This window comes from Pezoporus flaviventris, unplaced genomic scaffold, assembly GCF_033815535.1.
Source record: "Pezoporus flaviventris isolate CSIRO_AGI_PZ_B2104156 unplaced genomic scaffold, CSIRO_AGI_Pfla_v1 ptg000131l, whole genome shotgun sequence".
NCBI lineage: Eukaryota > Metazoa > Chordata > Aves > Psittaciformes > Psittacidae > Pezoporus > Pezoporus flaviventris.
In genome coordinates, this window is record NW_026892679.1 from 769,574 (window position 1) to 792,546 (window position 22,973).

At 41.6% G+C, this 22,973-nt stretch overlaps 1 protein-coding gene across 3 annotated transcripts in view; it reads right to left on the reverse strand.

Annotated features, from left to right (window-relative positions):
- Nucleotides 1–18,347: 18,347 nt before the first annotated feature.
- The window catches only part of VCAN (versican), a 107,106-nt gene continuing 102,480 nt past the window's right edge, over nucleotides 18,348–22,973 (reverse strand). For all 3 annotated transcript variants that reach the window (XM_061478714.1, XM_061478713.1, XM_061478715.1), the window contains exons 13-15: nucleotides 22,655–22,799; nucleotides 21,358–21,540; nucleotides 18,348–20,889 (exon numbers count right to left, since the gene is read on the reverse strand). In XM_061478714.1, coding sequence (XP_061334698.1) covers nucleotides 20,759–20,889; nucleotides 21,358–21,540; nucleotides 22,655–22,799 — 459 coding nt within the window. In that variant the 3' untranslated portion in view covers nucleotides 18,348–20,758. The remainder of the gene's footprint in view (nucleotides 20,890–21,357; nucleotides 21,541–22,654; nucleotides 22,800–22,973) is intronic.

Below are 22,973 nucleotides of genomic sequence, written 5' to 3' on the forward strand. Positions count from 1 at the left end.
GCCTGCTTATCTTGTCTCAAGTGCACTGCACTGCACAACAAAATAAGGTAAAGAAGTCATTGTTCTCCTCTTGATCAGTACAGCATTGAGAGTTTAGGAGATAAAGTAACCACTGCCCTAGGCAGGGTGAAATCTGGTTTTTAAATGTTGTTGCTTCAGGCTGTATTAACTACACTGCTGACAAGGCCCCAAAAGACACTGTATAAATTTGCTTAAGAAAACTAAAGTCAAGACCTTCAAAGCAGAATGTGGTATTTGTTTTAAACAAATCTGATTTCAATCGGCTTTCAGGTTTCACCCACTCTTTCATTTATAAGAACAAGCAACAAAATGGATGTGTCCAACTAGTCTGGCTATGTGCAGCATAGTAGACAAGGGGCACCATTATCAAGTTCCCATCAGATCTAAGTTTGTCTTGATAGTCAACAACAAGCTGTTTTTTTGGATAAATCCTTTAAAGTCTTTAGGAGTCACAAGTTATTAGAGAGTCAGTGTCTCCAGTAAGGTTGCTGCCTTACTTACAAATATCCTCAAGATTTAATGACATGTGGTCAAAGACTTTCTAAAAGCCACACAGTCTCACAATCCTGTGGTGTTTTATGGCCATAGATTTCACAGAATCACAGACCGGTTTGTGTTGGAAGGGACCTTAAAGCTCACCCAGTTCCAACCCCCTGCCACAGGCAGGGACACCTTCCACTAGACCAGGTTGCTCCAAGCCCCGTCCAGCCTGGCCTTGAGCACTGCCAGGAATGAGGCAGCCACAGCTTCTCTGGGCAACCTGTGCCAGGGACTCACCACCCTCACAGGGAAGAACTTCTGCCTAAGAGCTCATCTCAGTCTCCCCTCTGTCAGGTTAAAGCCATTCCCCTTGTCCTGTCCCTACAGGCTCTTGTCCAAAGCCCCTCTCCAGCTTTCTTGCAGCCCCTTTAGGCACTGGCAGCTGCTCTAAGGTCTCCCCTTAAGGATCCTTCTCTTCTCCAGGCTGAACCAGCCCAGCTCTCTCAGCCTGTCTCCAGAGCAGAGCTGCTCCAGCCCTCACAGCATCTCCATGGCCTCCTCTGGACTCACTCCAACAGCTCCACATCCCTCTTGTGTTGTTGCCCCAGAGCTGGACACAGGACTGCAGGAGGGGTTCTCCCAAGAGTGCAGCAGAGGGGCAGAATCCCCTCTCTCTACCTGCTGCTCACACTCTGGGGATGCAGCCCAGCACAAGACAGGGTTCTGGGCTCAAGTGCACACTGAAGCCGGGTCATGGGGAGCTTCTGTCACCCAACACCCCCACGCCCTTCTCCTCAGGGCTGCTTCATCCAGTAACTGACTCTAGGACCTACACTAGCCAGCCAGGGCACCTTACCCAAGAAAGATACAGAGATATAGAAAAGCTTTTTAAAGAACTCCCCAGCATCACATAGCTTTTTCTGACAGGGTATTTTCCTTGTCCTGCCTAACCCTGGGATCTGAAACACTGATTTCAGAGCTCAAGAAAAGAACCTCATTGCAAAGTGGAAGGATGTCTCAAATGCACCATATACGCTACTGCACTCATTTCCTTCCTGTCAAAAACATCAGGTGCCATTTCTTGGCTACATCACAGCAGCCAAGGATTTCCATGTTAAGTCACAACAACGTACTTCAATCAACATCAAGATAATAGAAGAAATAATAAGGACCAATCCATAAAATCCTCACCATCCCCTGAAAAAACAGAACATTCACAACTGATACTTCCTCCTGCAAAATTTCAAACACCATCAATTTCTCTCAAGCTCTGAACATTCTCAAGAAACCTGCCAGGAAGACGCTAAGCAATAAGTTTCATTGGATGCCATCAAGTGAGCATTTCATATTGGATTGATTTTTTTGTGACTGCCTGCTACTCAATCAGTAAGTGTTTTTCCCTCCTGCAGTAAGATCTCTGCTACAGTGCAGAAAAGAGGTTAATGTAGGGGGCTAGAGTGCTTCATTTTTGCACAGGCTGGATACAAGTATTTTGTTCAGTACAAAAACCCTTTGTCACCTCATACAACTAATTTCTGCATCTTCTGTGTGTGTCTTATGTAAAATACAAATAATGTTCCCCTACCTCATCTGGACTGTTATCAGACACTATAGTTGTAGCAGTCACACACTGCTCACAGCAGATTAAGCATAAACCCAGTTATCTGACTGAAGAGCAACATAATAGGTTACCCCAAATGATGCCTACTAGAGGACATAGCTGATATGTAATAATCTGTAGCCTCTCTCTTCTGCTAACATATATCTAGTGATAGGATAGAAGGGTGATAAGCACAAAAGATGCATCAGAATGGATGTTTTGTAATCAGAAAACTTGTAAATTGACTTTTTTCCCCTTGAGTGTAAAGGAGAACCTTCAGGAGAGTTCTCTGGGTCTCAGATTTCAGAGGGAGGATCGGGGGCCATTTGGAAACTAGCAAGAACTCATAAATCAGATGGGATGGGACTTCAGGCCCACAGATGAGAGAAAAGAGAGATCACTAACCCCTTCCTCTTCAGTGTTGACTTAGCCTCATAGACTGGACGTCCCAAGATAAACAGCCAGACATCTTTTGAAGAGACAGCCCTGCTGTTTTCTGTCTCATGCCAAGGAATTGTCAAGTTTTGTCTGCATCTCAGCTGGAGTTCACAAATGTGGTCACAGAAGTCGTGAAAGTATCACTTCCAAATTCTTGTCTCACGGTTTAGCACTTTGTACAATGCATGCAGGTCTCCTTTGCTGCCAAGCCACTGTCACACACCACCACAGCTACACCTCCACTGCAATGCCTTATCACAGTGTTGCAATGTAGATTACCTTTTGTCTGCTGCTCTTCTCATTCATCCCTTTGAGCTGCCAGTGCATTTCAATTTGTACTTCCTTTACTGTTACATGGGACTTGAAATAGCTGTGATCTGTAGGACTTCTGTTGTCTCGTCAGGATGCTGAAATCTCCCCTGCTCAGTAGGCTCTGGGGAAAGCAAGTGATAAATCAGAGGGCTGGAGCAGCTCTGCTCTGGAGACAGGCTGAGAGAGCTGGGCTGGTTCAGCCCGGAGAAGAGAAGGATCCTTAAGGGGAGACCTTAGAGCAGCTGCCAGTGCCTAAAGGAACTACAAGAAAGCTGGAGAGGGGTTTTTGACAAGGGCCTGTAGGGACAGGACAAGGGGGAATGGCTTTAACCTGACAGAGGAGAGATGAGATCTTGGCAGAAGTTCTTCCCTGTGAGGGTGCTGAGGCCCTGGTACAGGTTGCCCAGAGAAGCTGTGGCTGCCCCATCCCTGGCAGTGTTCAAGGCCAGGTTTGACGGGGCTTGGAGCAACCTGCTCTAGTGGAAGGTGTCCCTGCCTGTGGCAGGGGGTTGGAACTGGATGAGATTTAAGGTCCCTTCTAACCAAAACCAGACTGGGATTCTATAATACCATGATAAAACTCCATGGGAGCACACATCTCAGGAGCAAGCCTCTCCTTTAGGCAAGGGGAGGCTTGCTCCTTTAAGTGGGGCTGCTCAAAGGGTATGTCACTGGTAACTTTAGGTGATGGTGGGAGGGTCTATCTCTAGGCCCCAGGCTACTGAAGCAAAAGCCTTTGAGACCATTGCCTTCAAGATTCAATGCACAAGTGAGCAGCTGCCCTGCGAAGAAATCAGTGAAGATTAAGAAGAAATATGCCCTTATTAAGATGTCCCAGGGGAGATAATGTTTACATTGAAGGGGTCGCTCTTTTCTCCTTCCAGTACAGCCAGAGTTTTCCAGGGGATGTCCCAGAAGGTCCTGCAAATGAAAGCATTGAGAACCTGCGCAGGTCTCTCCTAATCAATGGTGAAAGCTGCTATTTTCAACACAGAGACCAAATGCCAGGTCTGTGGAGGTTCGGGACTCAACTGTTAAGGGGGAGAAGCACAGCAGAGCACAGCCAGGATCTTATCACTACCACCCCTTGCCTCCACTTTTTCGTAAGAAATATTTAACACTCCTCATTCCTAAGGTTTTCTTTTACATGTACTCATACAATAATCAGTACATTTTATTAAGTGCCCACTTTTGAATAAATATAAAGTAAATGCACTTCTTTACTATTTGAATCCTACTGAAATTTGCTTGTTTCACCCACTAACTGCATGACTGAAGAAGAAACTGAGCTTGTATAGACCAAATTAAAAAAAAAAAAAAAAAGAGAAGAATCTAATAAAATTGGCTTCCAAATATTTCACAGTAAACAAGGCTTAGATAAACATATTTCACTCTGGAGGAGATTTTAGCTAGCAAAAGTAACCTTTGTCCCTGGGAGACTGGTATATCTGGCACTTAGCACTATTCCAACCCTTTGCATTATTCACTCAATGAAAAGTAGATGGAAAGCTGACTTGGATTCAATTAAAGATGTTCCTCTTGCTAAGAGGTGCAAATAACCATGCATTTCCCACATTTTGACACTACTTGACAAGTTTTGAGTGGAGAAATGCTGCACTCTGGAAATGTGGCAAAGACTCATGACTTTATTGCTCTTTCAAGTTAAAACAACAAAACCCCAACTCTCACAGATGCCCTTGGTATTTAGGGAAGAATACTTATTCAGCAGCCCCTCCTCTGCTCCCACTTTCCACATTGGCCCTCACCATACACAGCAAGACCTGACTGTTTTTTCAGTCAGTACTGAACTATACTGGCTCCCAGAAAGGACACCCCAACCCCCCCCACCCCCCCCCACCCCCCCCCCCCATATTGCGCTCTTGGAAAACTTCCATGGACCTTAAAATGTGTTAAGGGGAAGAAATGGATAATGGGTCTAAAATAAGCATTAAAAATAATTTAAGAAGAAATAAGAACCCATACAAAAGTTGCAGAGGTCTATATCTCTGACACAAGAAACTATGCAGATACCACTGGGGATAACTTTTGCTCTATGATGGCTGAATGCCACTTTATTTGGGTAAAATACAGCACTATTTCCAAAATTAGGGTTTGTTTCCAACTTGGCCAGTTTACTGCTATACTAACAAAAATATCACTACCAAGGTTTTAAAAAAAGTCTGGGGCAAAGCCAAAAAGAAGACATAAAGAAATGTTCACATAAAAAAAAACAAAACCCTACACATAAAATGTGCCTTCCAAATAACAAAATGTCTTAGAAAAATTATAAGTAATCAAAAGTCAGGAAAAACTTGAAGCATAACTCTGGAAGAGGGAAGAGAAAATAACTGTTTTGTTTCTAGTATTGGGCAATTTTTTATTACCAGTCAATAGTGGGTTACATCTGAGCTCAAGTGGGGTTTTAATCATGTGACCACACATTCAACCAAACCAACAAGAACTTTTAGGATTTTTCTTAAACTCTGGACCTAAAGAAGAAAAAAAAAGGAAAAAATAAACTAAAATAAATAATAATAAAAAAAAGACCAGATGCCTTTTATTTCAGTGTAAGATGGAAAAAATAAAGCACAACCAAGCCATTATTCACACTGATGGTTACATTTGCATGATAGAGTTACAACCTGATCCTCAAGTGATCCCATATGAATGCAGCCAACTGGGCACAAACATAAAACATGCAAAACAAGTCAGAGTACTGGCCAACTGTCAACAATTTATGAAAGACTATTTCTTTCTTAACTCAGCAATGGTCTGTCTTGACCATGACTGTACTTGTTTTGAGGCTTGGTTCTTGATGTGAACACAAGAGAAAATAACCCCCATCTGGTTGGAATTTGCCTTCTGTACACCAGCCCAGGGCCACTGCATCATGGTTTCCACTTTGTGGAAAGTCTCATGCAACGAATGAAGATGCTCACCCCTGCATCCTCAGGATGACCACTGCTAATACTCAGAACTACTCCTGGGCACCATCTCTTCTCGACTGAGGACTAAAACCGGTATCTAGGTAAGGGATAAATGCTAAATCCTGCAGAGTCATTAGCAGCAATGTAGACAGCTAACTCCAAGTTCACTCAGGTTAAAACAACCTTTGAACATTGGTTGCATACAGTTTGATTCATTGCTTTATGACATTAAATATGTCAGCAGATTAACTAAAAGTAAGATAATTTGCATGTTACTCAAAGCACCCCAAATCTTGACTGATCATGGAAGAAGGCAGTCACTGAAGTATAGCTTTAAACTGTTACAGGTTTCAAAATAGGTACTTAGTTATAAATCAAATGGGAATGTGCTTCTGTTTCCATCGATCCATCCTGGACTCTAACTGCCCTTTCATGCAGACAGCTTTATTTCACACCATGCAGTGTCTAATTTTATGTTAGGTATGTATCATATGTACAACATTGACTCTCTGATGTCTTTGTTAAGAATACATGCCCGGTGAAGGCAGAAGAGAAACTGATTATCTCAGCAAGTCTCTGGAGGATACCAGCTGTAGGATATGTCTTGTAATAAACATTTTCGTTTAATGATACACACACAAGTGTATTATCAAAGTCTTCCAAGACCAAAACTGAGAAAAAAAAAACCTGACATCGTGCAAGCTGATTGCCACGTGTGTGCCACAGTGAGGTTTGAGAGATGAGTGTGAAGCCAGCTCTGGTGGGAACTGACTTTCTGCTGCCTAGCTCCACTAGGTACAATGTACTCCTCCTCAATACTTCATTCCCAGAAAAACTTGCTGCTTTTTCATTATAGTAGCAAGGAAAGAAAATCCATTCTCTTCAGTAGTAATTGTACAGATGATGAAAAATGTGTTTGCTTTATTCATCTTTCTCCAGTATTGGTTGTTGGCCACTCCTATCACACAGTGATACAGAGCTTGTCAATGTCCCCCTGTGGCCATTTTCACAGCCTTGAGCAATTGTCACTATGTTTGTGTACATACTTTTTTGCTAAAACATTGAGTTAACACTAGACCTGTGTGCAGAAGCAGGCGCAGGAGCAAGTATTCACTTTCCTACTTCTACCCTGTGCAGCTTCATTTGCAAATCTGTGTAGGAAAATCACAGTCTGCCTGTGCACCTCCCCTGAAATTCACAGCATTATATTCACAATAAGCATGCCTGTACCACTGCATCTCAGATGGTGTACATGTGCTAGCATATAATGTTGGCGCAGACCCCTAACAAAGTCCAATCTAGAATACCTGTTTGTTGGGGCTTTTCCCCCTTGCTGGAGTGACTCCACTGTTTCTACAAATACTTTACACTTGTTATTTTTCATGTGCTGATTCACAGACCTAGGATATGGAGGGTGGCAAGGAAAGATGTACATGGGCGCTGCAGGGGCTTGAAAAAAAGTAGATGAGGATGCATATCTTGCTGGAGGAGACCATAAAGATTTTAGAAGCCTGCAAATGGAGTGGACTTGCTGAGCCTACACAACAGGGTATTTTTCCTTACACTTTCAAGTTAGCACACTTTTACCATCAAATCTATGTTGCTTGGACTAAATTCTTCCATATCACAGATAAATCCCTTTCACAAAAAATTAAACAGACAATCGAAATGGTATCTACTTCTCTCTGCTGATGATTTGAACAAGAAAGTGTACGACTGGAATATTTTTGAGTCTGAGTTTCAGGCATCAATTAAACACTTCAAATGATTGCTCAGCAGTAAAAGCAGCCAAACTTCAGGAAACTCACATAACACTACTGGGGAACTGTAGTCATTTTACCAGAAATAAGAGACACACAGATTCCCTCCTGCCCCAAAGAGCCCACAAAGATTAAGTAATAAAAGGGTTTGTAGAATCCTGTACAATTTGGGGAAAATTTAAGGCTCATACATTAACTAACACAGCTGTGAACTTCGCAGCCAGAAAAAAAAAAGTTAACAGGAGTGCTGTACAGATCCAAACCTGGCACTGTTCTGTTCAGTATCTGATGTGGCCTGAGAATTGAGGATATTGATGAAAACAGAAGATGAACAGTTAAAATTGAGTCAGACAGCTCTCTGTGTACGGGAAATGTCTGAGATTTAGCTGAAGCACCTCTTCAGAGCTTTGGGTTCATTTGAATTTTCCCCATTGTCCGCAATTGCAGCAAGAATTTGCATTTCTATAGCAACTCCGACCAACAATCCCAAATGTCTGAAAACCCAATTTTAAGTAATCTTCACCTGCAAATGGCAGCTTACCTAACTGAAATGATCCTAAGCATGCCTTACTTAAAGCAGAGGCACGCTGAATCTAGGATGAAATCTGGAAATGGAGAACTCAGATCTCAGCTCAGACCTGTGACAGAAGTAGATTATATTCTCCTTTGGAAAATGTAAGAATGCGATGGTTTTATTTGCTGTAGTGGCAGTTTTTATAGCTGTTGGTCTAGCATGAGTTAACCCGTAGCTGCAGCTGACAGACATTAAAATAAAATAGAACAGAAAATACTGCTCCCTCACAGGCTGTTCCCACAGCCTCGCCACATCTCCCGTTCAAAGCAGGAGCGGAGCACCACATGCAATAACCCTCCTCCGCGTGACATCTAGCGTTGGCTTCCCGAAGGACAAGCCCGTGCAAGCCCCACCCTTGCAGCAGTGCAGTCTTGCAGACAGGATGCCCTTTGCAGATGAAATGAACAGGTGCTGGAGTCCCCAGCATAACCTCGTCCCCAACAGCCTCACTTTCCCAGCTCTGGCTTCTACTCTGCTCCCTCAGCACCCTCGTTTCAGCAAGACTTTGCTTGCCTGCTTTCTGTTTCATTTGAGCAGGCTACACTTTGGTGTCAGAATCGTAGAATTAGATTGGTTTGTGTTGGAAAGGACCTTAAGCTCAGCCAGTTCCAACCCCTGCCACAGGCAGGGACACCTTCCACTAGACCAGGCTGCTCCAAGCCCTGTCCAACCTGGCCTTGAGCACTGCCAGGGATGGGGCAGCCACAGCTTCTCTGGGCACCCTGTGCCAGGGCCTCAATGCCTTCAATGAGTCCCCTCTAATGGTGCTAAGGAGGGAATGATCATGGCACAGACAGCACTGTGCAGCCGCCCACCAGCCATAGCCTGTGGGATCCACAACTGTATACCTGTGTTATCAAAATGGGGGGAAAAAACTTCTAACACCAAAACTGACCACTTTGGCCTAAGTCAAATTCAATCCCCTGCCTTGAACCTCTCCTTGGTGAAGGACAGAGGGGATGGCGGGGTGTCCCAGCTTGGGAGGTGATATCATTGCTCTTTCCCATCACTGCTATTTCTGGGTCACCTTGGTGCTGGAGGGAGCTGTCCTGCCACACACACTGTAGAGGAAAGAAGAGGAAAGAGCCTGAAGCTTACAAAGGTCATCTCCGTCATCACAACCACTTACTCATGCCTGAGGTGTGGAAAAAAGCTCATCATTATGATGCAATTATTTGATAACAGGTATGAAATTGCTTTACCCTTTCCAGCAAGATTAATACTAGTACTGGATCCAAAATAAATTAACCGAGTTTATTTCACCTGAAGAGTGAATAAAATAGAGTTTCATGGGCATTCTCCAGATAGTACACAAGATCAGTTCATAACGAAAAACCATTTAAGGAATAAACTTCACTGAGTGAGTTTTAGTGCTCTAATTTCCATGCAAATTGCACGGAATGCTAGTGTTGTATTTTAGATCCTTAATTGGATACAAATATAAAAGCCACTGCTACACAGTTACTGACATTTATAATTTCAATCCCTGGCAGTGGACACGCCAAATAAATGAAGCAGAGATGAGAGATTTTCAGAGGCTCCTAAACAAATTGTAAGGAAAAATAATGCAGAAAGCAAACAATACTTACGTCCTGCAACTCCCTGCACTCAGCTTTTCACTTGCCTTGGTATCCCGTCTTCATCAATTATTGTTAGGAGAAAAAGCAAAATCTGCAATTCTTGTTGACTGGCTGATAGGAAAATGGAATATGCTTTAAAACATGTGGTTTGTAATTTCCATTTGAAGCAGAGTTTCTGGCTTAAGATTAAGTTTTCTATTTTAGTCAAGGTTAGCTAGGGTTATAATAAAAATTACAGGAAAATACAGGATTTTTCATTCCTCCAACTGATATGTTTTAGAAAAGAAGACATTTTTATAGAGAAGGGGAAAATGAAACCCTTCCAATCCTCTGTTACAAGAGGAAAAGTGAGAAAGAGTTCCAGGGAGTGCAATGTTTTCTTTTCACCCCCCAGTGCAGACAATATTTAGGTCAAACTGAGGAGGTCTGGCTTGAACCTGGCTTGAATCTGGCTTGGTGCCATCTTAAGGCATATCAAGGATAAGAGGGTTATGAGGGGCAGTCAACATGGCTTCACCAGGGGGAAATCATGTTTGACCAATCTCTTAGCCTTTTATGAGGAAATAACACGGTGGATGGATGATGGCAGAGCGGTGGATGTGGTCTACCTTGACTTCAGCAAAGCATTTGACACAGTCTCCCACAGCATCCTCACGGCTAAATTGAGGAAGTGTGGACTGGATGATCAGGTAGTGAGGTGGACTGTGAACTGGCTGAAGGAGAGAAGCCAGAGAGTTGTAGTCTATGGGGCTGAGTCTAGTTGGAGGCCTGTAACTAGTGGAGTGCCTCAAGGGTCAGTACTGGGACCGGTATTATTTAATATATTCATCAACGATTTAGATGAGGGAATTGAGTGTACTATCAGCAAGTTTGCTGATGACACTAAGCTGGGAGGAGTGGCTGATACGCCAGAAGGCTGTGCTGCCATCCAGCGAGACCTGGACAGGCTGGAGAGTTGGGCAGGGAATAACTTGATGAAATATAACAAGGGAAAGTGTAGAGTCCTGCATCTGGGCAGAAACAACCCCAGGTTCCAGTATAGGTTGGGGAACGACCTGTTAGAGAGCAGTGTAGGGGAGAGGGATCTGGGGGTCCTAGTGGACGACAGGATGACCGTGAGCCAACACTGTGCCCTTGTGGCTAAGAAGGACAATGGCACCCTGGGGTGTATTAGAAGGGGGGTGGTTAGTAGATAGAGAGAGGTTCTCCTTCCCCTCTACTCTGCCCTGGTGAAACCGCATCTGGAATATTGTGTCCAGTTCTGGGCCCCTCAGTTCAAGAAGGACAGGGAGCTGCTGGAGAGAGTCCAGCGCAGGGCAGCTAAGATGATTAAGGGAGTGGAGCATCTCCCTTATGAGGAAAGACTTGAGGGAGCTGGGTCTCTATAGTTTGGAGAAGAGGAGACTGAGGGGTGACCTTATTAGTGTATATAAATATATAAAGGGGGAGTGTCACGAGGATGGAGCCAGGCTCTACTCAGTGGCAAACAATGATAGGACAAGGGGTAATGGGTACAGACTGGAACACAAGAGGTTCCACTTAAACTTGAGAAGAAACTTCTTCTCAGTGAGGGTGACGGAACACTGGAACAGGCTGCCCAGGGAGGTTGTGGAGTCTCCTTCCCTGGAGACATTCAAAACCCGCCTGGACACATTCCTGTGTAACATTATCTAGGTGTTCCTGCTCCGGCAGGGGGATTGGACTAGATGATCTTTCGAGGTCCCTTCCAATCTCTAGCATACTGTGATACTGTGTGATACTGTGATACTGTGAATCTGCATATTGCTAATTTTTGCCTTCCATTGATACTCAAAATGCTATTGTGTACTCCACCATGGCTACAGAATGCTGCAGAAAGCTGTTGTAAAATTCAAGGATGTTCCTGCTTCATGTAAGAATATCGCTGCAGAGAGCTTGTGGCACACTGTCCTTGTAAGAAAGCACCTATTCGTAGGCCGCATGAGGTTAGTGTTTCTTTTGTCCTGGGAGCGCCAGCAGATGGAGTACTTGAGTCTGATTTGGCCTAGCCCTGCCGGAACACAAATCAGACTGTGGTAGACGCCTCATACTGCAAACGACAGTAGCTAATCACAAAGCTAATAAAAGTAACACTGTCCGTCTCAGCTACTAACAGAAAATAAAGCTGCTAATAAAGTAGCAGGGAATCAAATGTACAAGAAACTAATTTAGAAAGTCTTGGCTTGTAAGTACTGATATTTAACTCAAAAGGCTCCATTGCAGGCAATTTTTGAGGTCAACAGAGTAGAGTCTTGAGGACCGAAGGACAGAAGCTTTAATACCAACAACTTATCAGCTCGTTCAGGCAAAAACAATTAAGAACAAAGCAGGAAACAAGAAACCCTAGAGGACAGCTTCTAGCACTTCTCCTGGCTGTGGTGGAGGGAAAAGGTTACATCCCACCCAGGAGTAGCTGTGGCCCAATTCCCACCCACACTGGGGTTGTATACTGTTGTTGCCTCTCACGGTAAGTCCCCAAAACTGATCTGCATGCTACCAACACCACTTTAGAGATGTCATAAATAATATGTTCTCACCCTACCAGCGGTCAGCAGACACTGTGCAGAGGTTTTGCTGCATGGCCTGATCATGTTGTCTGAAAGGTGAGTTTATAAACTACAAGCACTGGGAGACCAAAATTTAGTTGTGGTTAGTGTCATTGGCTTTCATCTATCCTAGACATTGCTCTTTGTGTATTCTAGCAAAAGGGCAGCTATTTTTAGTTTAGTTGGGATTTACCTTTGTTGATTACACCTGGTTAAAAAAAGATAACATAATAATCACAGAACCACAGTCTGGTTTGGGCTGGAAGGGACCTTAAAGCTTATTCAGTTTGAACCCCTGACATGGGCAGGGATACCTTCCACTAGACCAGGTTGCTCCAAGCCCCCTCCAGCCTTAGATTATATTTTGTTATAACCTTAGATTATCTATTACTAGATTAGATTAGATTACATTAGACCTAATCTAAACCTCTCCTTTTCCAGTTTAAAGCTATTCTCTCTTGACCTATCCCTGCATAGCCTTGGTAATAACCATGAAGTCAGTGGACACTAATCCTCAGGGGGAATCTGTTAAATTACAAAGGCTATATGTATTACCTAGAGAAGGTACATATCTCACTCAGGTATCTTTGGTAAGCAAATGAACAGTATCTTGCCACAAGCTTCTCAAAACTTCATCTATTTTTATTCGTTTACCTAAGCTTTATTGCTTTTTGACCAGTGAAATAAATCAGAGGAATGTGCCATTCCTCAGCACACACCTGGCCAATTTATTGGACGTTATGGATATTAGGGAAGAATAATGAAGTTCTCTTCTTCCTAGATTCTCTACACATGTGCCCCCTCCAACAAAGCACACCAATTCTTTATCCTTTAAACTTGAGCATGCTCTGCTTTGCAGTGCCCCTAAATGCTCTTCTATGCTTACCAGGTTTTTCATCCCATACTCCAGAGGCTTGTCTCTCTTGTATAGCCACATGCATTTCTAACATAAACCAAGCAGGATTTTCAGAAATGCATAGCTCACCTAGCTAAAACACCTAGAAACTTCAAGGGCAACAGATTAGTGCTCCTATAAATAATGCCCCCTCAGTTGACACATTGCAGAAATTCATTTCTTCTTTTCCTCTAACTAACTCAGTTGCAGAAATCCTTAACCACAGCTTCTTTTTTATGCCTGAAGGGGAAAGGCTTACTGTGAGCTCTCTGTGTACTGAAGTTTGACCAAATGGCTCTTGAGTGGACCCCGTCCTACTTCAGTGAAATGCACAGATGAAAAAGAAAAATAATATGATGTGTAAGGATTGTTGTCCTACAAGGACAAACTGATAGCTGAGAGCTTTCTTTACTGCATAGAGCCTGTTGCTGTGAAGTCTTCTCAGTGGAGGCACACTCCTACTTCAAGGTTAAATCTGAAAACTGATCCTAATATGGTAACAAATACCAGATTTCTTTTGAAGTAGCCAACACAGAAAGGGGGAGGAACAAGCACCGTATTCACTAAAAACACACATTTTTACACTCTCACTGGAGTTTTCTGCTTTTTATAAAAGGATGTATAAGGATACATGACACCACCACAAAGACTCAAGTGATGAAGGGAAATAATATATTTTTTTTCCATTTCAGTTTCAAGCAACTTTAAGAAGGGCCATAATGAAAACTATATTAACAGGCACTAGAATTTCCTAAGTCTGTTCACCATAACGTTATTAATAAAATGTACATAGTGGCTATCTGTGCAAATTCTTATGCCTCAGAGGAGACTTCTGAATGTGTCAGTGCCTGTCTATAACCTGACAAACTTTTTTTTGTTTCCCATGCAGGCTTGAGATTCAACTGTAACACCTCAAGCCTGTAATAATCAGGGGGTTAAGGTCTTTTTTTCCAAGTCCAAACAGCTGTGCAGACTTCATTAAAAAAATGAAGATGTTCAGACCATTGAAACAGCAAAACCTAAAAATGAAATAAAATAAAATAAAATAAAATAAAATAAAATAAAATAAAATACACTGGAACAGGCTGCCCAGCGAGGCTGTGGAGTCTCCTTCCCTGGAGACATTCAAAACCCGCCTGGACGCATTCCTGTGTAACATTATCTAGGTGTTCCTGCTCCGGCAGGGGGATTGGACTAGATGATCTTTCGAGGTCCCTTCCAATCTCTAACATACTGTGATACTGTGATAAAATAAAATAAAATAAAATAAAATAAAATAGAAGTGAAAATAAAGAATCAATAGCATTCCAGCATTTCCAAAGTTCGAACTCGATTTGAGTTCAATTAAACTGAATTGAAAGAGAGGAGTTTAGGTTAGACATTAGCAGAAGTTCTTTGCTATGTGGTTTTGGTCGACACATTTTCCTCATTATGGATTTTTTTGTCTGAATAGCTAATATTGCAGATAGTCATGTTTCTCAGCCCTCCCCTTTAATCCAGCCCTTTTGAACTTGCTCCTGAACACACAATGGAGCAAAACATGAAAATTTCATCATTTGTTTATTTCATAGAGTCATAGTTTAATGGTCTTTTAGTTGTCTTTGGCTTTACCTTTGTAAACTTTGCCTCTGGGCATTATGTTAACCATATTGCAAAATAAGATACTTCTATTAATAAATATTGGAGCAAAACTTCAAATCCCAGGGACACTGAGCCATTTAGTATTGAAAATTAGCTTTTACAAACCCATATCTACTTCAAGAACGAGTAGGAGGAGGTGCTAATATCTTGTAAGATCAAGCTTTTCATCCTTAAGCATTTCTTCATGATCCTTGGACAAAGGTTGTTTCCATACTGCATCTTGAGCAGAATGTGAATGTGCACAAGAACCTGAACACTCACAAGTCCATGGGACCTGATGAAATCCATTAACAGGACCTGAAGGAGCAGGCAAATGAAGTTGCTAAGCCACTGTCCATATTTGAGAAATCATGGCACTCAGGTGAAGTTCCTGATGACTGGGAAAAGGGAAATATAACCCCCATTCTCAAGAACGGGAAAAGGGATGACCCAGGAAACTGCAGACCAGTCTCACCTCTGTGCCTGGGAAAATCTTGGAGCAGGTTCTCTTGGAAGGCATGCTAAGGCAGATGAATGACAATGAGGTGGCTGGTGACAGCCAACATGGCTTCACTAAGGGGAAATCCTGCCTCACCAATTTAACCAACTGTATCCTGGGCTGCATCAAAAGGAGCGTGACCAGCAGGTCAAAGGAGGTGATCCTGCCCCTCTACTCTGCTCTTGTGAGACCTCACTTGGAGTATTGTGTGCAGTTCTGGTGTCCTCAACAGAAAAACGACATGGAACCTTTGGAACAAGTCCAGAGGAGGGCCATGAGGATGGGACTGGAGCACCTCCCGTATGAAGACAGGCTGAGAAAGTTGGGGCTGTTCAGCCCGGAGAAGAGAAGGCTGCATGGAGACCTCATAGCAGCCTTCCAGTATCTGAAGTGGGCTTATGAGGATGCTGGGGAGGGACTCTTCATTAGGGACTATCGTGACAAGACAAGGGGTAACAGGTTAAAACTTAAACAGGGGAAGTTCAGGTTGGATATGAAGAAGAAGTTCTTTACTGTGAGGGTGGTGTGGCACTGGAATGGGTTGTCCAGAGAGGTTGTGGGTGCCCCACCCCCAGCAGTGTTCAAGGCCAGGTTGGACGGGGCTTGGAGCAATTTGGTCTAACAGAAGGTGTCCCTGCACATGGCAGGGGGCTGGAACTGGATGAGCTTTAATGTTCCTTCCAACCCAAACCAGTCTGTGATTCTATGAACATTTTTTTCCTCTGATGTTAGCCTTGATGCAGTTAATAATGCCTTGGACCCACTGTAATGAGTCAATCAAAATACAACCATCTGACTTTTTACCCCTGAAAAATGAAGATTTGCTATATGCAACTACAAAACTATGTTCTTAAAGGTAAACTCACTTCTCTTTATAATTGTATACTGTATACTCTAAAGCTCAAAATCCTTCTGTAGACTAAACTCCAAGCTTTTCCTTAATTTTCACATTTGGAATCTTTTCTACAGGAAGAATCTCCCAGTCAAGGGTGACATTAAATGCTGGATGTGTTGAGATCTTCTCTTATCATCAGAAGTCATTTCACATCAGCAGTGTGTTAATGTCACTTCAGGCAACATGAGAAATCTTTGTGTCCACATTGCCTGTCATTTTGAATTCAAAAGGTTTGCTTCACAAGTGCAAACATTTTTCCTGACAATTTTTGAGCACTAGAGACTAAAAGTGCAGCCCACTTGCTCAAACACAGGCTAAAAGCTCTGTCGTAAATGAAGTCCTGAAGGATTGAAGTAACTGTTTTAAAGTGTCTGAAACCACAGAGTCCAAACAAAAACTAAACAAAGAGCACACTCATTTGGGCTAGTTTATAAAAACTACAATAGTATATGCTGTATTTTATATGTAGCTATTATGCTGATGTGCACTTTCTAGGGCTATCACTGCCTGGCTGGTATAAATTCGCTGGTATAAATTCAAGTTCCGCAATATTAACCATAGATTGATTTTCCATTTTCTAATCAATACCCATATATTTTTCCTCCCATCATTCATCCTGCATTTTCACCTCTGACATCACAATTTCCTTCCATAACACTGTTATTTTCTGTTGATTTTCACCCTTCTTACTCTGCCTTTGAAAATGTCAGTCTGGAAAATGGCCACAGGGAGGGAGCCAGGCTGCAGGAGACAGGGAAGAAGGGTTCCAGACTTCTTCCAGTCATGTTTGAAGTGTCTGCTGCTGGTCCCTATCAGTGATGGCACAGCTCAAGCAGACAGACCTTTACCGAAACGTGCTGCAGATCCTGTTAACAGAGATACCTAACGGAGATGGTGTCTGCAAGGCTCCGTGGGGTGTAATTGATCTTGTTCCATGATCAATGAGTCTGTGCAGGGATTACAATTCTCTTTAAGCCTAAAAGCATAAGAAAAACAGCATGACCTGTTCAGCCTATTGAGAGGAAAACTTCTTTATTTTCCTCAAAAACAAAGGGGCATAGCTGATATTTCAGCACTGTACATCAGACATTTTCAATCTGCAAATACCAGGCTGGCCACAGCATGGTTTGAAATACACCAAAGGTTTTGTTAACACAGCACATGTTTCTATTTAAATGCCCTTTTACGACACACAGGGCATTAGCTCCAGCGTGGCACTTGCACCTCTGAGGCACCTTACACTGCTGGTAATGCAGCTACAGCACCATCTCTGCAGCCATTTGGAGCTGGGGGCTGCCTCTTCACCCACCAAGAGCTCAACATGGAAAGTGTACTTGGACCACCACTGGTCCCATTATCCTCCCACATACTTGGTCAGGATTTGAGCATGTGTGTAAGCTGCCATGGTTTAAGATGAGCAAGCTGAAGTGGAAGAACTGGTGTGGATTTCATGATCAAAAGGATCTTCCATTCAGCAAGCAAATAGTACTGCCAGCAACATCTGCTGCTTTCACCCCCACTTTTCTAATCTTACTAAAGGTTTGTTTTAACCATGCAGTCAGCATCCTGGGATTGTACTGCTCTTGGAATCAAAAATTCCCTCTCCTGCTTAGGAAAAAGCCACTTTGAAGCCACTACGAAGAAACAGGGAACTTACAAACATGGATCCATTGCCTGGGTCTGCTTCAGATCTTAGAAAAAATGTATTTAAGACTCTACTTTTGTCTTCTATCCCTCTACTGCGGTCCCAACACGCTTCTTCATACCGGAGTTTGAAGATGCTCTACATCAAGCAGTCAAGGTGCACGTTGTGGTGCATTATGTAGGGGGTTGGTATTGGAACATTTGGGGTTTAGATTAGTATCAGAAAAAGTTTCCAATGATAAATAGAGTTCCATTCTCTGTCTAAATAAACAAGCATGGGTAACAGCTTTTCTTTTTGTTTGTGGTTGTTTTTTTTTGTTTTTGTTTTTTTTTTTTTTTAATAAGGAATGTTGTCAGTCCTATTTTATTATGAGTAATAGAAGGAGGTGAAAAAAAATCAATATAAGCACTGTTTCTAACCTATTTAAAACTACAATCACAATGTTATCGGAATGTCTTACAACACTGTTTAAAATCCAACAAGTAGACAAGGAAACAACAAATCTATGCAGGGTTTTTTATACATATGGTGAGAAAGTTTGCAAAATGTTAAAATATATTTTCTGTTCTGTATGTTTCTGGTACAGGGAATGATGTGTAGAATACTGTATATTTATGAAAGAGCCTTGACTTATACAAGCAATAATCAACTTCAAAACATACAATGTATATCTTAAAATATCGTATATCTTAAAATATCCCCTAGAGCTGCTCATATAAAGTCAAACGCAGCATCTACTAAAGTTCAGCCAGCTGACTCTCTTTTGACTCCAGTGGGCACTTGATTAGGCCCATGATAATTGTGAAGTACCTGACAGTCTAACTGTATTCATATGAAAAAAATCACATTGCATAGATTTAAACAGGAAGACATGCAATAACAAGACAAGTCACAGTATAGCAAAACCTTGTTTCTTTGGTGAAACAGAAGCAGATATAAAAGTTACAAAGATTTTAGATTTTCATTCACAAAAAACCCAGACATTCACATTATACACTATACAAGATAATAATATAAATAGAGAAAAGTATTATGTGCATTGTTTGGGGGTGAGGGGTGGGGAATGAACCGGCCAACACAGCAAGAACTGCCACACTGAGTGCATAAGGGTTGAGTACACTCAATGGGGTGATCACTGCAATTCCTTCAGAGATGTCATCTGGAACTGTAATTACTGTTCCCAATGAGCTGTGGCAAGGTCACTCCATGGGCAGCTGTGCCTGGTACAAACACTTACATGTTGGCCGGGTTTCAAATCTTTTCCTTTCCCTTCCAATTTTTATGCATCGTAACCCCACACTAACACAAAGGTGTAAACCTCCCACATGTGTTCTGTATTTGCAATGTTATTTTAAAAGGTATATCATAGGGAACTTACTGTTCTTTTATTTTCACTTTTTTTTTCTTTTTCTTTCTTTTTTTTTTTTTTTCCTGTGCCCAAAGGTGTACAAGGCACTTTGCAGAAATAACAGTCTTTTCTGTGGAGAGGTCGTTTCAAACATTACGTTCTACACTTACTGTACACATCCAAGTCAGTCATCGAGCTGACTGGGGTAAGAAGCCATAATAGAGAAGTCCTACGTACACACTGCACCAGCTAAAACCTATAATCTGTTTGTGCACACACATCTTTCTAGAAAGCCAAGATTCTGATTCTTCTGTGGGTCACACAAGTTTTCACCCATCCAACTGCAAACAAATGATCCTGTTTAGCAGGAATTTTGCTCTCCAGGGAAACAGCAGTTGAACTGAAAGATAGTTCCAAAACTGGAGCTCATGGGCCAATACTGCACTAGTGAGCTCTTTGAATCTTCTTTGCATGGGTAAAAAAACATCCAATAAATTAAATCAGTATGGCTTACTTCATTTATTTATGTACGCTTCACAGCTGCAGCATTCATACACAAACATTCATTACTTTATAAAAAGATTAAAAATGGTTATATATACAAAATTATTTACTTTTTTGATTTTTGTTTGTTTTTACAAAAAAAAAAAAATCCCCCAAACACCAGGTCTATCTCCATTATAGAATGCAGAGACCTGTGATATAGACCTTGTGGTTAATGTCGTGAAAGTAATTTCTAATTTTCTTTTTTCCCCATTTTTTTCTTTCTTTTTAAAAAAGTGGCCGTGTTTGGTAAAGTTAATGTATTAGCACTTGGATTTTTTACAGGCCCGCTTTGTCATACACAACTCCTCCATGCAGTCCTTTTTCATGAATGTTGAAGCTGGAACGGAGAGCAGGAAAAAAATGTTCCACATTGCAATCCCTATTTCATGCTTCATACCACTTCTATGTGCTCTACCTAAACTTTGCATCACATGGACACAAACTGTACCTTGGATGGGAATCGGCACAGTTCCCATTTAAAAAAAAAAAAAAAGATAAATTCATGTCACTTGTGTGTTTATCTTCACCTGATAACAACAAATTTCAGTCAGTGAAGTTATTTCAACCATTTCCAGCCTAGGTAAACAACATAAAAACAATGTCATAAATGACTGAAGACCTCTGAGGCCCTTCTAATCATAAATATGCCTGAAATTAGTGTGACTTTTCATTTTATATACAAGATTTTAAAACCAACACACAATCAAACACATTAAAATCATCTTATTTACATTTTCATTGGTGCTAAAATCGAGCTGTTTAAATATTGCAGAAGGCTGGTATATATCATAAAATGGTCCACACTGATGGTATATAGAAAACTATTATCTTTATAGGCTGGAAATGGTTTCCTTTTATCCCCATAAGCACTTCTCCTTTTTTTTTTATTTTTTAATTTTCTGATAAACACCATGTTTTTGCAAAATGCATTGTGAATACCGCAGTCCATAGTTTCAAAACAATTTGATAATACTCCTAATAAGTGATAGAAAAAGGCACAGAAAGTTATGACTTTGGCTGAAATGGTGGAGGATCCCCATTCACCATTTCGCTCTCAGCGCCTTGAGTCCTGCCACGTCCGGAACCAGCGATGATAGTGCTTTGATGAATTTGACAATGTTCCTTTTCCTGATGAAGAATGTTTATAGTAGTATTTCTTAGAATAAGTCCTTTGGTACGTGGATGCTGCCATAAGAAGGAGGGAAAAAGGGAAATTAATTTAAAATTATTTAATGACTAAGAGCTGGCTACACTTCACATTATGGTTCCATTTATTATGGATTAATTAGAGAGTTAACAAATGATTAACTGATACTCCCATCACATTACAGATAGGAGAAACATCTCTCACACTTAGTTAGACCATGGTTGCAAAAAGAATTGCTAGTGTTATTAGGAACCTTTGGTTTCAGGTGTTTTGTAAAAGTGTTGTTTACTTTAAAAAAATTTCAGTGGTTTCCGTAAAAACAGAAAAGGAACATTTTCCATTACTTTTCGAGGCTCTATGTTTCTTTCTATAGCTAGAGTGAGCAGTGCTGCTGTCATAGTGTCATACCAGATTTGCACTTCTCTTAAAATATTATGTTTGTTACTTATTAATCCTAAATTAGCCTGTTGCCTGATCCAGCACTGGTTTGCTTTCAAAGAACTCACGATTCATGCAAGTAATTTTAGGCATATCCCATCTTCCATTTCCTTGACACCGAATGGTTGGAATATGACGCTGGATGAAACCATCTTTGCAGTGATATCTAATAAGGGAGTTGATCTCATAACGGGGTTTCATCTTCCCAAAGGTCCTTGCATTTTCCACAACAGGAGGCTGACCGCAAGCAACTGAAAGGAAGAGAAGGCATAACACAAAACACCAGTTTGTAAAGGCACTTCTGAATATCGTACTGACCTTTAAACCCTGGCTAAGGGAGGGTGTCAAGGAGCCTCAGATTCCTAAGAGACACAGCCAAATAAGGATGGCAAGATCAGTTTTTTCTGTACTTCTCCAGTCTTGTAGACCAAATACAGTAATGATGAAAATTGGAAAACAGCAGATAGTATGGTTACCATTGCCTTTTAGGTTTAAATTTTTGATGTAAATTTGAGCCAAAAATGTTGGCATAGTCACACAAAGAAGTAATTTTCACTGAAAAGCTGCAAAACCTGAAAACTAGTGAAGTTAGTACAGGCATTTAAAAGAAAAGTCTTTTTCAATAGCTCTCATGTCCTCCTCAACAATAGACTATTTAAAAAGCACTTAGAACTGACGGATCCATGAAGGCTTAGAGAACATGTTAACAAAATCTTGTAAATGGTAATTGGGAACAATGAAGCATGCACAAGATTTTGGCTGCTTCCTTACTCTCCCATTGTGAAGAGACAGAGGCAATTCCTAAACTGTTCTGTGTAGCTCCTGATGTCAGCCAGGTTTCCTGCATCAGCTCTGACAGTGTATAAACCAATGGAGCTTTCCAGATTCCAGCTGTGCCATTAACGAGGTGGTTTGGGAAAGGAGGAAGACAAAGATCAGCATTACTGAAGCTGAAAAGCTAACCACATACAAGTGGTCAGCAGCTGCTCTGCCTGCCTGCCTACCAATACTCTGCTTCCCAAATGCTTTACAATGATGCCATTCGAGGAAAGAAGAGTTGGTAATATATTCATGGTATAGAAGTAAAACAGGCCTGCCAGGTACATGAAAGCTTCTTTAGCTGAGATCTCTACCTAAGAAGAAATTTGCCTGGTTTTAACCAAGAGTTTCAACTGTGTACACTTTTGTGCCTGACTCAAGAACAGATTAGATAGAGATGTAATGTGTGAACAGAAGATAACTTCCTGAGGCTAACCCAGTTGAGGGCTCACTATACTGACCACCAGAAATAAGCAAGAATTTTCATTTTAACTTTGTAAAACTGGGATTTAAAGAATGACACCCTTGTTACTGGAAACTTTGTACCTGTTCCTTTCTTGCAGGTATATGTAAGGTGATAATTGCATGGTACATCATTCCACTGCCCATTCTCATGCCATATTATAACAACACAGTCTTCTCCAGCAGAAAAGAAACTGTCTGGCTGGTTTGGTCTCCAGTTCTCATATTGCTGCAGAAAAAAAGGACCAAAGCTGTTATTCTAGGTGTTGGAGCATGTTTACATTCTTTTTTACAGAAGAACACACATTACCTTTGGTGAAGAGCAATCTCAATTGTTTGATTCAGGCTGTTAAGCATGAACTAAGCAAAGCTAGATTTATAACATCCTCCCACTCTTATTAAC